At 37.9% G+C, this 15,730-nt stretch overlaps 2 protein-coding genes across 2 annotated transcripts; both read left to right on the forward strand.

The window, feature by feature from the left end:
• The first annotated feature begins 561 nt into the window (after positions 1–561).
• tas1r2.2 (taste receptor, type 1, member 2, tandem duplicate 2) lies at positions 562–6,486 on the forward strand. The gene is made up of 6 exons (XM_084916709.1): positions 562–759; positions 949–1,246; positions 1,365–2,090; positions 3,311–3,517; positions 3,824–3,944; positions 5,204–6,486. The coding sequence occupies exons 1-6, from the start codon at positions 578–580 to the stop codon at positions 6,130–6,132; spliced, it is 2,463 nt and encodes an 820-aa protein (XP_084772835.1). The 5' UTR covers positions 562–577; the 3' UTR covers positions 6,133–6,486.
• Positions 6,487–12,952: 6,466 nt separating this feature from the next.
• On the forward strand, positions 12,953–13,963 carry hes3 (hes family bHLH transcription factor 3). The gene is made up of 4 exons (XM_084916041.1): positions 12,953–13,006; positions 13,111–13,206; positions 13,319–13,400; positions 13,509–13,963. The coding sequence occupies exons 1-4, from the start codon at positions 12,953–12,955 to the stop codon at positions 13,961–13,963; spliced, it is 687 nt and encodes a 228-aa protein (XP_084772167.1).
• Positions 13,964–15,730: the final 1,767 nt, after the last annotated feature.

Raw genomic sequence — 15,730 nt, forward strand, 5'->3', positions numbered from 1 at the left:
GCACATTTTCTGCAGTGGAAAGAGCAGCTTGTAATTAGCATTAGTGTGCTTCAGTCATTTTAATAAATATCTACAAATACGAATAAATAGTTTGACAGTGGATGTAATGATTTTGTGATAGTGTAACATGATTTAAAAATATAAAACCAGCCAAAGGGCTTTTAAATCAAGGCCCAAACGTTTTATGCCAGTATTTATGCCAGCATTTCAGAATTCTAGCTTTGGTTGCGCCCAAAGAAGACAAAGATATTTTAAAGACCTCATATCTGTCACGGAGTCAAATAAAATCTAAAGTAAATGTGTTATAATGTCTAAAGGAAGGAAATGATTAATTGAGTTATTCCAGATAGAAGCATTACACTAATTTGCTTGTGATGGTTGTTCAACTTTGTGCACAAACAGCAGCTTGGATGCTTTTGCATACTGATTTGTGAAAGTTCATTCAACCATTTATAGCATCACCACGTACATGGAAATGATGACGGGAGGGGACAGTCATCACTGTATCATAACTCACTAAAGGCAGAAGCACATTTTGGTAGAGTGCACAACAGAACACTAAGAAAGAGCTTCAGCAATGAAACATTTTTTAGAATCTTTCTGTCTGCTAGGAGCATTTCTGCATGTCTGCACTCAACATACTGTCCCAGCATCAGAGTTCCAGCTGGAAGGGGATTATTTGATAGGTGGACTTTTTCACATTCATGACGACACTGGCTCTGTGTATCATGAAAGACCAGAAGCTCTCGACTGCACCACGTAAGTTTTATGATAAATCTAGTTGGATGCCTTTACAAAATCCAACTACGTAGTATAGAATTTAATCTGATCAGTGTCCTTGTTCAATTGAATTTATGTAATAATAACAAAACTACAGAAATACGAATCTTTTAAGCAATATTTCCGATTTTTATGGTTAATCCTGTTCTCTTGTCTTCTTGTCCTCAGTAAACCATTCACATTCTCAAATTATCGGAGATTTCAGATGATAAGATTTTCTGTAGAGCAAGTTAATAACTCTACCAATTTACTGCCAAATGTATCTCTTGGCTATGACATATTTGACCACTGCTCAGATACGCAGAATTTTCCAGGTGTTTTCAAATTAATCTCAGCTAATGGTTCAATACAACCTTGGAGTGACAAACAAAGTGTTCTGTCTAAAGTAGTAGCTGTGGTCGGTCCTTTCACAAGCACTCAATCCCTGACCGTAGCCCCGCTATTCATGATAAATCTTGTTCCTATGGTAAGTTGTTAACAAATAATGTGACAAAAACAGTTTTATAGAAAGATTATGACTTCTTTTTGTCATTATTTATTGTACCTGAAAATGATCAAATTCTCTACTATTTTCTAATTAACAGGTTAATTATGCAACTTCTTCTTCTGTGTTCTCAAATAAGGCGAAATATCCATCGTTCCTGCGTACATTGCCTTCCAATTCAAACATGATAGATGTGATTGTAAGAATTTTGCAAAAATACAACTGGCGCTGGGTTGCTTTCCTTAACAGTGATGATGATTATGGTAATGATGGTCTGGATTTGTTCACTCAGAGGATAAAGGATACTGAGATCTGCCTACCATATTCCAAAGGCCTCAGTGACAGCACCAATTACTCTCAAACGTTCAAACAGATAGAGGCAAAACAGATAAATGTCATTATTGTTTTTGCTCTAGAAAACAATGTTGAACCTCTCATTGAGTCAGCAATGCTACTGAATGTGACAAATAAGGTGTGGATAGCAGTGGATGCATGGGCCTTGAACAAAAAACTCCCCAAAATGAAAGGAATCAAAAAAATTGGAACTGTACTTGGAGTAGCTGAGCCAGTAGTGACAATACCTGGTTTCAGTGATTTTTTGCATTCTTCCAAAGCCCAACTTCATTGTAAATATGCAGAGCAAGACACATTTTGCAATCAGAAATGTAACTGTAGTTGCATGAATCCTGAGGATATCTTTGCTGCAGACCCATCATACTCTTTTGCAATTTACTCTGCCATATATGCCATTGCTCATGCCTTACACAATACCTTACGATGTGGAGCTGACAAATGTGATAGCAATATCACAGTGTACCCCTACATTGTAAGTATACAAGCCTTTTTTTAATCATCCTGAAAACTGTGTAATAATGTTATGTAAAGGTGGTAATAATGTACTATAATACAGTACAAGTTATTGGACAAAAGGACCCCCTGATGATCCTCTAATCGCCTGAGCCAAGGTGTGAAACTGGCTCAGGCGATTAGAGGATCATCAGGGGGTCCTTTTGTCCCTCTGTGGGGGGACACTCCCACTAGGTTTAAATCTGGGACTCCCCACCATTTGACCTTAGAACTGAAGAAGCTTCTCGGATGAGAGGTGAAACGTCTTCAAGCAACTTAAAGAACTCCAGACGCTTTTCTTTGCAAGCTCCTTTGATTATATATGCTTCATTTTCCAGCTAAACACACTTTAACAACCAGGGTTTTTTTGCACTCCTGAATCCAGGTTATAATGTAGAAACTACTGCACGTGTTTCCAGGTAGTCATGACACTTCCTGGAGGGTTTTTTTTTCTAATATGTCAATAATATGCCAGTAGTTAGAAACTGGCGGTCTTGCATTTTGCATCCCTGATTTCTGGTTAATACCACATGCTTCCAGGTAATAGGCCACAACATTAAAACACAGTCTTTGCATTTTCATCTTGAAACAAAGAAAAATACTGAGGACCAACGTAGGATTAGTTTTAACATTATAATAGGATAAATATGTCCCAGAGTCTTGAATCACTAACCAATATTACCTTATTATATTTTACGAGTTTACTACAACAAGTCTCTCTTTTTTTTTATTTAAATGCACAGGTTATCATATTACTACCACCATATTAATACATTGTATCATATTATATGCTATAATATACTATACTTCTACCAACTGGTTTCTTGGATAATGATTTGCTAACTAACTGATAATAACTTGATACTTCTATATTATTACTTTCTTGTTACCAAATTACCCAAATATTACCAAGTCATTACTGACAGAAAGTACTCTCTATGCTTCTAAGCGGTTAGAACAGGGAATTGCCTTCTACTGTGTTGAATTCCATCTTTTAACAATAGCCTGCAAGTCGTTTGAAACTGAGAAGATGTATTGTTGTAATTCTGAAACCAAACTCTTTTTCAATAGTTGTAGAACTTGTCATTTCATATTGTGAAAAAGTTTAGGTCTACTATCTATATCATCAATATATGTTTTTTTTTTCTTCTTTTAAATACAAAGAATTAATGGTTGTGTAATTTTTTCTGCACACATCAGGTTCTAGCAGAGCTGAGGAAGTCAAATTTTACACTTGTAAATAATAGTATTCAGTTTGATGACGACGGAAATCTAAAGCAAGGATCCTATTCAGTAGTTTTCTGGAATAACAGTGGTGATGCACAGGAGATTGGATTTTATCAGTTTAATTCACAAGTGCATTTCTTCGTGGATGATAGCAAAATTGAATGGCACACCAATGGAGAAGTAAGTTTTTATTGTTGTTGTTGTTATTAATACAACATTTAGTTAAATATAATATATGAAAAATGTTTGTTTGTTTGTTTGTTTGTCTCAAGATGATTTAACAGCACCAGCCAAAGTCAAAACACACTATCAAAGATCCTTTGTTTTTATTTTTCTTCAGGTTTTTTGTCATTTGTTGTTGTATATAAAGCATCTTTTTTGTGTTAGTTTTTCTCCCCAATCTGTTGCTACCCTTCAGAAATGTTTTTTTTTTTTGTTTTGTTTTTTTTTAACTTATTGTATGTGCTAAATAAATGTCTTGTACAGGTACCTACTTCCTTATGTTCCCCAGAATGTCCTGCAGGATATATAAAAAAGCGAAATGGAATCTATGAATGCTGCTTCGACTGTGAAATCTGTGCAAATGGAACTTACGTCAACATTACGGGTAATGGTTCGCAACGTGACTAAATATACAGGTTCATCATGGCAAAAGTACATACTTTCTTTAAGTACAAGTTTAGATATATGTGTTAAAAACACGTTGATTAAAAAAAACAAAGTACTGATTTAACTTCTTTTGCTCACATAAAAGTGAAAAGGCACAAGTATTAATAAAAAGTATTAATATAATATATTTTTTTATTTAGTACATGGGAATACAAACTTTTTCACACCTAAGAAGAAAGAGCACAGTCAGGAATTAAAGTGTGGCAGGTTGGGAAACACTAAAATCTGTTGTAGGGTCTCATCAATATAGTACATTTAATCAACAGAAGTTGACTCAAAAAGCTTTAAAGACTAGCACATTTACATTTCAGGTCTCTAAAAAACTGCTTTCTTATGTTAACTCATTGTTGTGGAAAGTAAGTAAATCATGACAAGTTGTCTCCCCCCCCCCCCCCCCCCCCCCCTAAATACGCTGTAAGTATCAGTATCACTATTGCAATACCGGTCCGGTACTTACGTGGTATTGGATTGATACCTGAATTTGTACTATCCTAAAGCACTAACTGCGACCACAACTTACAGACATCTGGACCAAAAAACAAATAAAGAATGCATCATTCTGTCCTACTTTAACCCCTGAGTATGATGATATAAATCATACAAAACAGTATACATAAATTATATATTATGTGTTTTTTTGCCTCTTTCTTCTGTTATTTCAATAAGCAATAAGCCCAATCTTATTGGAAACTCCAAAAGATTTTTTATGCATTATTCTTCCCTCCATTTAAGCTCAAATCAGTTGGATGTTTGAAGGCACTCAGTGTTGGGGGGGAGAAACTTACCTTAAATGCATAAAATCCAAAGTAACAAGCCTGTTCTGAAAATCTAATGAACAGCACAGACAATTATGTTAAAATGTAGGGAGTAAAAAGCTGTTAGAAAGATGAATACTAAAGTAAAGAGTAAAGTACAGATATCTAAATTCTACAGAAGTGCAGTAACAATGTTTTTAGTACTTTGTTTCTTCCCATAAAGATAACTCATACTTTTATTTCACGTGGTTTTAAAGATTCACCTTGATCCCTAAAAACTAAATGGACCACTGTCTCCTCAATAGTATTGATGCAGTTTTTTCAGTTATTACAGTTATTTTGGGTGTAATGAAGCTATGAATAATGCAAACAAATTTGATCAAAAACTGAACATTTTCAAATATAAATCTATTAATATGGTTTATTGTCTCTTGTAAAACAGAGAGTCCATCCACCTGCCTCAAGTGTAAGGACATCGAATGGTCTGAAGAGGGAAGTACATCATGTAATCTGCGGGCTGTGGAGTACATATCAGCCACAGATATTGTGGCTATACTGGTCTTCGTAGCGGCCTGTGCATTTGTGGGCATGACGTTAGCCATGTCTGTTCTCTTTTCAGTCAACTACAACACACCTGTCGTCAGATCTGCTGGTGGACCAATGTGCTTCTTAATTTTAGGCTGTCTAAGTCTGAGTAGTCTTAGTGTATTCTTTCATTTTGGTAAGCCGACAGTCCCTCTTTGTACTTTGAGATACTTACCATTTCTCTTATTCTACACTATTTGTCTAGCATGTTTTGTTGTGCGCTCTTTTCAGATTGTTTGCATTTTTAAAATAGCAGCCAAGATCCCCAAGCTCCACAGTTGGTGGGTAAAATATAACGGACAGTGGCTGGTCATTGTTGTTGCATTTGTCATTCAAGCAATCTTCCTCGTTATTGGATATTCTTGTAAACCTCCAAGCCCCTATAATGAAACATCCTGGTACCCTGACAAAATCATACTCAGCTGTGACATCAGTCTACAAGCATCTACAGCTTCTGTGATTTTACTGTCATCAATATGCACTCTTTGCTTTATTTTCTCATACATGGGCAAAAACCTTCCTAAAAACTACAATGAGGCCAAAGCAATAACCTTCTGCCTCCTCCTGCTGATCCTCACTTGGATCATCTTCGCCACAGAGTGCATGCTTTACCGTGGGAAGTACATACAGCTTCTTAGTGCCCTGGCTGTACTTTCCAGCCTGTACTCTTTTCTGTTTTGGTATTTCCTCCCAAAATGTTTCATCATTCTTTTTCAACCCCACAAAAACACACAGCAGTACTTCCAAGGTCTCATTCAAAATTATACCAAAACAATTAGCCAGTAGCTCACTTCAGGAAATGTATCAATCACTTCAGATAGAGAAGTCATAGATGGATCTTTTTTAGTTCAATGCTCTAATGTCAAATCCTCTTTGAAATATATGTAGATCATGCTTGAGTTACTTAAAGCAAACAATTTTATTTTTAGAAATGTGCTTTATATTCTAAAGAGCCTTCACATAACTCATATCTGTAGTCAGCTATGTAGGATTCTGGCACAAGATTAAATTAACTATTTGGGGGTTATGGTTTCTGTTTATGTATATCATGTTAAAGAATGGATGTATAGTTTTCAAAATCTTTTAAAGTTATATGCATTTCCATCACTTTGAAGCATGAAGTAAATATACACATGAATGAATTCTGTACTAATTCTGATATTTTCATGAACAGCTGTGTAAAAATCAGTGATTAAAAAAACATGAAATAAGATGTTTTCCTATTTTCTTTTTTGGTTGCTGTAACACTAATGTGACCACTTGGTGGCATCACTTCACAGTGTGTCTACTGGCAGGCCATTGGTTCAACCATACTGTACTTCAACGTTGCCAGTGCAAAGCCAAACTCTGGTGAAAAATATGCAGTTTTGTATTGCACTATGAAAAGAATTGTACATGTTACAGTGAAGAACTGTCCAAAATTGGATAGTGAATACAGGCTTCTGGGCAAATTGAGCTTGTGAATTTATACACTTACCACCGCTTTACATCGACTATGAATAACTTCCAGTCTGTGACTGACCGTCATTTTGTGAACATACTTTTATTTCAATTTAATTTTAAAAATAGGCCCAATGCATTCAAAAACCTATCAGACATCGCTGAGACGGGCTGTCCAGGTGTGAATTAAACCACTAATTCTCGATTATTCAGCAGCATGGTTCAGATGGGTGGTAAGTTAAAAGTAAGAGCTAAATGAATACCAGCAGCTTGATTTTTCCATAGGTGTTCGGGTATTCAGTAAACGTGAGTAAAACTGATAGCTGGCAGGCATAGCCTTCATAGTGAAGTTATATTGACAAACTAAATTAAAGAAATACAAACCTTCCTGTCTTCGCTTATCCTTACTGACATCGATGAACATGGTTCATTTTTTAGGGGACATATATATTTCATTTGGATGCATTTTATGCCTACAGAACATAAAAAATGGCGAGTGTGTGCGTTTATTGGTGATCTTAAAGATGATCACATGCAAGGATCTTCACTCGTTTTTCTTTGTAGGCTATTATTAGATCAGAGATCAAACGTTTCCCTTCATATTCCTTAATTTAGTTACGTGTACTTTTGCTGTTTGGCCTCTTTACCAACCTCGTTTTGTTACTCTCTTCTTTGATGTCCCGTCAAATTTATAGCCAGACACAAACTATTGAGACAGCGCTGACAGCACTGATGGTCAAACACTTCTCTTTCCATTTGAAAGTCAAAGTTTCACGTCGTGACGCTTAGTAGGATTGGGATGCCCCGCGAAGTGAAACGGAAAGAGCCTTCCCGCAGGGGGTATGCAGCAATTCGAGAGGGTAAATTGCCATTTTGTTGTGGCCATTCAGCTTCCTGGCAGGGAAAAGGGGAGGATGGACCGTGAAAGTAGGAACGAATTGGTGAATGGTGCCACTTAGCATGGCATATGGCGCGTTTGGAGGGCTATACGCTGACACCAGCAAATTGACAATTTCATACTGATTTCAGAGTTACATTCGCCACACACGATGTTATGCAGAATTTCAGTGTGATTACCAACTTCAGCAATTTAACTGGGGTGAAATGAGCCTATGCTTCCAATGTGATATGACTATCTGCATCTTACAACAGACTCCAACAGCTTTTTTCTATTTAACAATTTAAACTTGGATTAGCCTCGCATTAAATGAATTTCTTTCCTTAAAAAAAGTTGGTTCAGCTAAGGGGGCACACATTTCTGTCTGACAAAATATAGAGCGAGGAAAATCAGGGTAACGCCCCACGCCTTTTCACTTGTACCTTTCAATTTTCCACTTTGCCCAGATAAAGGGAAAACCATGGGAAAAAAAAGTTGGTCAGCAACTGGTCCCCCCCAAACGCGAAAAACAAAACACATTTTAATGGAGGCAATTTGCATTTGGTGTCCATATGGGATTTTCCTTGAACGTTATATACCTTTTTTTAATCGAAAGACACAGATCACTCGAAGGTCAGAGTCCATACCACGAGTTTAGATTAACATATAGCTTCCATTAGTTCAGTGTTAAGGGTTAATAATTCCTTATTGTGTTTAGGAACAGTTAAACTGGAATATTATTGAAACTTTTAAATCTAAGTTTAAAAGTGCTAACGGCTAATTAAATGACTGCACTTGAGCAATTTTTCAGTCTGCACATCCTTAACACAAAGCCTTTAACTGTCTCATCGCTGGGTTGCTTTTTTTGTTTGTTTGTTTTTTTGGGGGTTTTTTGTGTTTCGTTTCGTTTTTTTGTTCTGGTCTTTTGTTAAATATTAACACGTAATTTAGTGTATCCAACCAAAGTAAGAGTCTTTAATAAGCCTTTAAATATCCCGAGGAAATCTGTGTCTTCTGTTATTTGACCAGAGCCTACAACTTTCATAATAGCTCGTGGCTTTTCAGAAAGTCCCATAAGCATCTGAAATACTTTTGCACCTGTCCGTGCAGCTCTATTCACAGTGGTCTTTCTACTCACACCAGCAAGCCTCTATCATTATAGGGACCTGTCAACATTAAAGTAAGACACTGTGAGTTGAACTTAGACTAGATTAAACGTCTGCAAAGAAAAAAAAAGTATTGCACTATTACAGTTAAAGAGGGCGTCGTGTGTTGATCCATCTGGCCACACTGACAAAGGAAGGTTTGATGTTTTTTAAACCTGAAAAACAAAAAGGGGGTTTTCCAAGTTGCTCATATGACTGTTGTTTCACGCACGGCTACATACACCGCGCTAAAGGCTGCTTGGTTATTTTCATTTAAATTTCGCTCTAGTCGTTCAGAGTAAATGGCAGATGTTTTGCAATTCAAGGCACATCAATACCCTTGCGCTTTAGTGTTTAACAAAGGCGCCCTCCTTTTGTCAGGCTCTTGTGTCTTTCACAACAGAGCCCAACAAAGGTTTCATCCTCCAGCGAGTTATAAAGTTACTTTCCAGTCAGTTCATTTCGGCCCTTGAGAAAACCTTAAGCGATGTTAATGTGCACCTCTGTCCTTTTCATGCGGTAACCCCGGCACACACAGGCAAACACAGGCCATTATGTTGCCAAACCAAAGTAAGAAGTCTTTAAATAACCCGAGGAGCAGTCTATAGAAATTCATGATGCCGTTTTTATTTGATGTGTGATCAGAGCTTTGCCAACAGGTCCGTCGCGTGGCTTTTCAGAAAATCCTGTCAATATTTCCAGTATTACTTTTGCAGTGCACCTGTTCGTGTACCTGCTCTCTTTACTGTGGCCTTGCTGCTCAACAATTAGCCTTTTGGGCGCACCAGTGCTGCCTCGGGTCCATCTGAATGGGAGGCGGTACATCGATTTGCTCCGCTCACGGTGAGCCAACTTTTGGGCCCAAGTTTGCATATTTTAACAGGTCTGCGAGGCCATGGGTAGTGGCTATAACCTGCAATGTATTTCCATAACACGGGCTAAAGTGGATATAATTATAATACTAAAGATTTAATTTCTGCTGTTTTTACTTTTTTCTTGGCCCGTTATATATATCTAAATACACTTCACTTGCATCACGTAAATAAGCATTGCTTTATAGCTTATATATAACATAAATGTTGCTCTAAAACTATAGTTTTTAATTACTTTTTAAAATAAACTATTTTACTGTGACGTTTCCTAACATGAAGGTGACCTCTGTATTTCTACCCATGTAGCCTACTGTTAGGCACAAGCCTATTGGCTTGCAAATGCATCACTTTCCCTTTAGGAAGAAAACAGTTATTGCAGTAATTATATAATTACCTCACTAATTGTTGTTAACAAGTTCCCCAATAGTCCAATTATTACCGCATCTTTGTCAGGTCCCCTCCGGCAGGAATCCATGACAAAGGTCCAATCGCGTTAATGAATGACCTGAGGCTGAAAAGTAAAAGTGGAGCGAAGGACCTGTCCTTTTTAAAAACATACATTTAACTTGTCATTTAATGGCACTTGTATTATGATGCCCGTTGAGGACACAAGTTTCTCGCTGAGCTATTCTCATGGGTAGATGATGCCGTAAGAACGTATGACAGAGGTGAGGCGGTTTTGGAGGAAAACAGTTTCAAAGCCTGATTGCATTCCGCCACTTCAGAAACAAGACCACGGACCCCCCTGTTTTCATTTTGGAAATCTAGTTTTGTTTCTGTTTTTTCTTTTTTTTTTTTTATTCCTTTGTCCTAACGAAAAATCCAACACTAATTGAAATTACACCGAGTAATCAGCGGGGAAATCGCTCCTCTGTGACACAGAATAACAAGACAGGCGAGTGTTTTCATGCCATGACTCCACGCTGAAATCAGCCCTCCACGGTCATGTGTAAAAACCAAGCGTGAAAACGCAGATAATGTGACGGATATCGGACAAAAGGCATCAGAAGGCCCACTTACACCCAGAGCATTTCGGCCAAGTTTCATACCGATTAAACGCTGAAGCATAACACCAGAACTGTGTCCCGCAATTTTTCGGTTTTTACTCAATTAGTTACTCCTGACATAACTCTGCCAATTCAATTCATTCGACTGAGGGACTTCACGGCTGTGGTTTAGTTCTGCGAAGGCAATAAATTTAACATCAGCCTTGGATTTCAGAAGCCCGTTAAATTAAATTAAATGTCCGGTTGGTAAAAGGGTTATAGCAGGGACATTGTAGAAGTTGACTGATTACCATTTCATAGCAGGATGAAGAGGGAACTAGTGTTGGTTCAGTTTAAAACTGAAAGGAGTCTTTTGATGCACACTGTAGTTACAAATCAGAGCAAAAGAAAAGATCAGTGGAACACCGCTAAAATTTGGCCTCTTTTCATTCCCGGCCTCTTTAGACTGAATACAAATATGCCCCTCCTTTAGCAGGGCCTCACTCATTTCAACACAGGCATTGTACACAGGCTCAAGCAGGAGAACAGGGGCAGTGTGAGACAGGTTTTCTCTACTGTGTCGCGTGTCTCTCAAATAAACTTTACTGAAGTGCGCAACCAGCTCCATACATCTACTGAATGAACTGCATACACTGAGCCCGTTTACCTTCAAACGACAGCGATAAAATCCAGTGCGCCATAAGCCCTTGTTTACTTAGTCCCACTTCGATCCCACAACCCTTTAACTTTCATATCTCATGCGTGTTTTATAATATCAGTTAAAAATGAACACCGTTTTGTTAATCAGTTTTTACTGAGTTTGCATCACTGCATTTTTTTGTTTTGCTTTGTTTGTTTGTTTGTTTTCAATGGGTGCTTCAAAAGAATTCCTACGGAGTGCAGAGTTCCTGTGGGCCACACCACGTGCCCTGGTTTAAAGTATCACCCACTGTCAGGGAATGAGTCAACTAGCAGTTCTACTAGTAGTAGTAGTAGTAATAATAATAATAATAATAATAATAATAATAATAATAATAATAATAATAATAGTAAATATGAGAATTTTGCTTGTGAATAAAAGTTTTTTGTTAATTAAAGACTGTAAAAAGTCTCTCGGCCTTATTAAAGACAACATTTATTCTTTTTTTACACAACATGCCAATTACATATACAAAAACTAAGGAATAAAGGAAGGAATTTATGATGTTTTCATACTAAAAAAGCTTAGTGAACATTTTGCTGATATTATTTTATTATTGGGTTATTCTGAGATCCCGGCCGATAGTTCTGTTACACATCTTGGTAAGATGATTCATCCCTATTTTCCTATTTTCAGATGGTCTGAGTTTGAGCACAAAATGCCCAGTGGACTGCGGTGATCCTATGGTCAATACATTGTTTCAGCTGCTATGACTTTCCCAAGGCTCAGTTCCTTTCAGCGGGAAGTGTGGAAAATCGGGAAGCGGGGGAGCAAGGACAAGGGGCGGCCCGCGATTCTCCTCGGTGCCTCACTGAGGCTGGTATGAAGACAAAAAGTGCTGACGCACAATAGCGAAAGAATGCTAAAAGTGTAAAAGTGTCCTCAAGGCACTTGGAACCTCGTCTGCTTGTTTTGTTCCAGCATCTAGGGCGTTTATCGTGTATAGTCTATATATAAATATATATTAAAATACCTGCACTGTTTGCCTTTAAAAAGCAGTCTGGCTGATCTAATAAGATGTTGCAGGTGCAGAGGTTTTACTATCAGCGGTCACCGGAAAATTGGAGTGTTGTGGAGACACGACGTGAATTTCCACGGTGCTGCCTTCAACCTGGTGGCGTGAAACTCACGCACAAAGACTGAATACAGGAGTCAATAGTGTCCATGCTGCATACCAAGCAAAACCATTATCATTATGTTTACTATTTTTACGCTACTTTGCCACACAAGTTGATTATTAGACACCGGGTAGAATAAAAATATGAACCAGATAATTTAAAAAATACTTCCAGGCTGTGTGAGTTTGGATCAAGGCGAGATACATTTATACTCAGTTATTAACCATGGAGCAGCATAAAAAATAGATTTTCAAATAATTAGAGTCTGATTCTATAGTTAGTGTGGGCTGCCAAGCCAACTATGGCTGCCAGTGTTGCCCATTTGAGCGCGAGAGACAGAGGCGGGCCTGTTTGCATTGACATGTTAAGTGGGTGTCTCTATATAAATCCACTCAGGATAAACCCCCTCGTCCGTGGGCCAGAGAGAGAAAAAGGTTAACTTCAAGGAAATCAAAACGGACTAAGAGAATGGTGGCGACGACAGACTGCATCGAGAAAGTCAAACCCACTGCTGGAAACAAGGTGTGTAAAAGAACTTGTTAAAGGGAACTTAATAAACGGCAAATTCCTCACAATTACTACGAATTATCGAAGCATGGGTTGTTGACTTTACGCGTGCTTTACAGGTGTCCAAACCACTCATGGAAAAAAAGCGAAGAGCGCGCATAAACCAGTGTCTGGACCAGTTAAAATGTCTCCTGGAGAGCTACTACAGCAGCAGTGTAAGTATGAGAACCACAACTTTAGAGCTGGAACAATTTGGGTTGCTACTTTTGATGAGCTAGCATTTCTTTTACGAAAAAAGTTTAAGTAATGTGTAATCTCTTTTCTCAGATTCGAAAGCGCAAACTGGAAAAGGCTGACATCTTGGAGCTCACCGTGAAACATCTCAAGAACCTCCAAAAAATTCAAATTTGTGAGTTATGACTTCATTCTTGAATACATATTCATGTATTTTTGACAACACAACTTTATGCAGAATATGAATGTCTCTGACCTTGAGATGCCTTTTTCATGATTTAAGGCGCAGCGTCTGCTTTCGACGTTTCCGACTACCAAAGTGGCTTCCGCAGATGTCTAACCAATGTCAACCAGTACTTGCTGATGGCAGATAATCTAAACGCGAGCGACCGCTGGATGTTATCGCAGCTTTCCAATAAACTCTCTCGCTCTCGGAGAAGAGCGGAAATCTTCAGCACCATGGACAGCGGTCTGAAGCAAACTGACACTCAGAGTGGGGCGCAGAAACTTTCTCCATCCGCATCCGGAACCGAGGAGAGAAAAACGACCAGAACGAAAACTTTGAAAGTCCATGATGCAAGCACGTCTTCTTTTCCACCAGCAGAAGAAGCATTCCGCTCCACTGAAGCCAAACAGGCTGTTCTTTTTGCGGCTCCTACACAAAATAGTACTAAAAAAGGCTCCAGCGACATAAATGAAGGCGCGAACGTTCAGCAAAGCCTGTGGCGACCTTGGTAGCTGAAAATCTGTAAATATCCTGTAAATAAAGCTTGATTTAAGTGTTTATGTTTATGATTGCACTATAGTTTCCCTCGACATGTTGTTACCTATTTTTAATACAGTATTATTTCCATAATAAACGTGGCAAAGGAAACGTCCCTCTGTGTTGTTTAGTAACATGACATTAACCTTTCAGTCTGAATGTCAAATACAACATGTTGTGTTCAATGTGGCACATATATTGCTGTAAACACGGATTAGTGTAAAAAAAAAAAGAGAGAGAGAGAAACAAAACGATCCAAAACGACACAGATTACTGTAAAAAATGTAAACCTCAAAACGTTTAATGTGATTGTGGGAAGCCCGAGAACCTATGTGTGCTTAAAACTTTAAAAATGAAGCACTTCATAATTTCTATTTCTTTGTGGCATTTCTCTAAACTTAATTTGACTTGTGTCATGGGAAATTATGACGTAATTTTGTGGAGTTTAGAGGAAAACGGACTCGGTGGTGTTTGACTGTCATTTCTTCCATTCTTCTCTGGTTTCACGCGTAAGTACCGAAACAGTAGCGGGAAAATCAGATACTTGTTGGACAGCAAAGCAATTTTCTGCTATATGCAACTAATTACATGCTCAGTGATGTCCTCTAGATTTGGATACGCTTATTTGATTCTGATCTGAGCTTTATCATGTTATATTTCAATCTGAATTTATCCAATTATCTTTTTTCACCTTTTGGATTTTCTATTTTTTTTTTTTTTTTTTTGAGGTCCTTCTTTACTGGGATTTCCCACTTTTAGGTTAAAGTCTCTCCTTTTATTTGAAAATAATAATAATAATAATACCATTATTATAGATTCATATAACTCCTCCCTGGGCTTTATATAGTGAAGTTCCAGACCATATTTGTAAAACTTACTGTAATCCTCATTAATCTGACGTATTTTTTATTCTACATGCGCGTAATCCACAGTAGAATGGAAAGTAGCAACTTTTTTGGAAAAATACATCTGAGATTTTTCATTTTGTTAAGCAGTGGTGAAAAAAGTGTTTGTAGACTTGGTCACGTAGTTTTGAGGATAACTGCATAACCACATCAACTTGTTGCACTATAGGCTGTGCTGGCTTTAAGGCTGCTTGTAGACCTCTTTTTAAGTGCACTTTTCTTCCGCTGCTTCAGCGAAGGTGCCATAAAGTGTCTCCCCTTTCTTTTCTAGCAGCGCTGGAGAGGATAGCACCTTAAAGTGAGTAGAATTGCTGCAACGCCCACAGCTATTTCAGACAACCCATGCTGAAAACACTGCTGTCTCACAGAAGAAGTTTCCATGTGATAAGGGCAGCCTGTTTTTGTTTTTTGTTTTGTTTTGTTTTGTTTTTGGCCAGAGAAACCTCAGTTATTACCCTGTCTCTGTCCAAACTGTTTGTTATTCCATCTTTTTTTGTTTTGTTTTGTTTTGTTTTGTTTTGACTGGTCTGCTAATAAAACCCTGTGCGAAAATCTCTCCCCGCAAAGTCAAAGCTGCGCTTTTCATGAGACCCGTACAAGGGTCTCAGACCACGGCACAAGAAAAGTTTGTTTAATACAATAAAGAAAATGCCACGTGACCTTCACACTGAATGACCTTAAAACTATTTCTAAGAATTTCTATGAACTCTTCTTGCACTGGCCTAGTTTGGTCCACTATAATAGCTAACTATATTAGAGCCGAAAACCTAAGGGAAAGAGAGAATACTTTATTAGCATTAAACTGCGCCCAGTGAAGCGCACTTAAGAGAGCAGACG

Source organism: Perissodus microlepis, chromosome 20 (genome assembly GCF_051167445.1).
Source record: "Perissodus microlepis isolate ML-2025 ecotype Zambia chromosome 20, ASM5116744v1, whole genome shotgun sequence".
Lineage (NCBI taxonomy): Eukaryota > Metazoa > Chordata > Actinopteri > Cichliformes > Cichlidae > Perissodus > Perissodus microlepis.

Coding starts and splice junctions, on each gene's coding strand:
- tas1r2.2 (XM_084916709.1), top strand. CDS start 578: ATGAAACATTTTTTAGAATCTTTCTGTCTGCTAGGAGCATTTCTGCAT. Junction 3,518..3,823: donor AATGGCACACCAATGGAGAA/GTAAGTTTTTAT, acceptor TGTCTTGTACAG/GTACCTACTTCCTTATGTTC. Junction 3,945..5,203: donor AACTTACGTCAACATTACGG/GTAATGGTTCGC, acceptor CTTGTAAAACAG/AGAGTCCATCCACCTGCCTC.
- hes3 (XM_084916041.1), top strand. CDS start 12,953: ATGGTGGCGACGACAGACTGCATCGAGAAAGTCAAACCCACTGCTGGA. Junction 13,207..13,318: donor AGAGCTACTACAGCAGCAGT/GTAAGTATGAGA, acceptor CTCTTTTCTCAG/ATTCGAAAGCGCAAACTGGA. Junction 13,401..13,508: donor CCTCCAAAAAATTCAAATTT/GTGAGTTATGAC, acceptor TCATGATTTAAG/GCGCAGCGTCTGCTTTCGAC.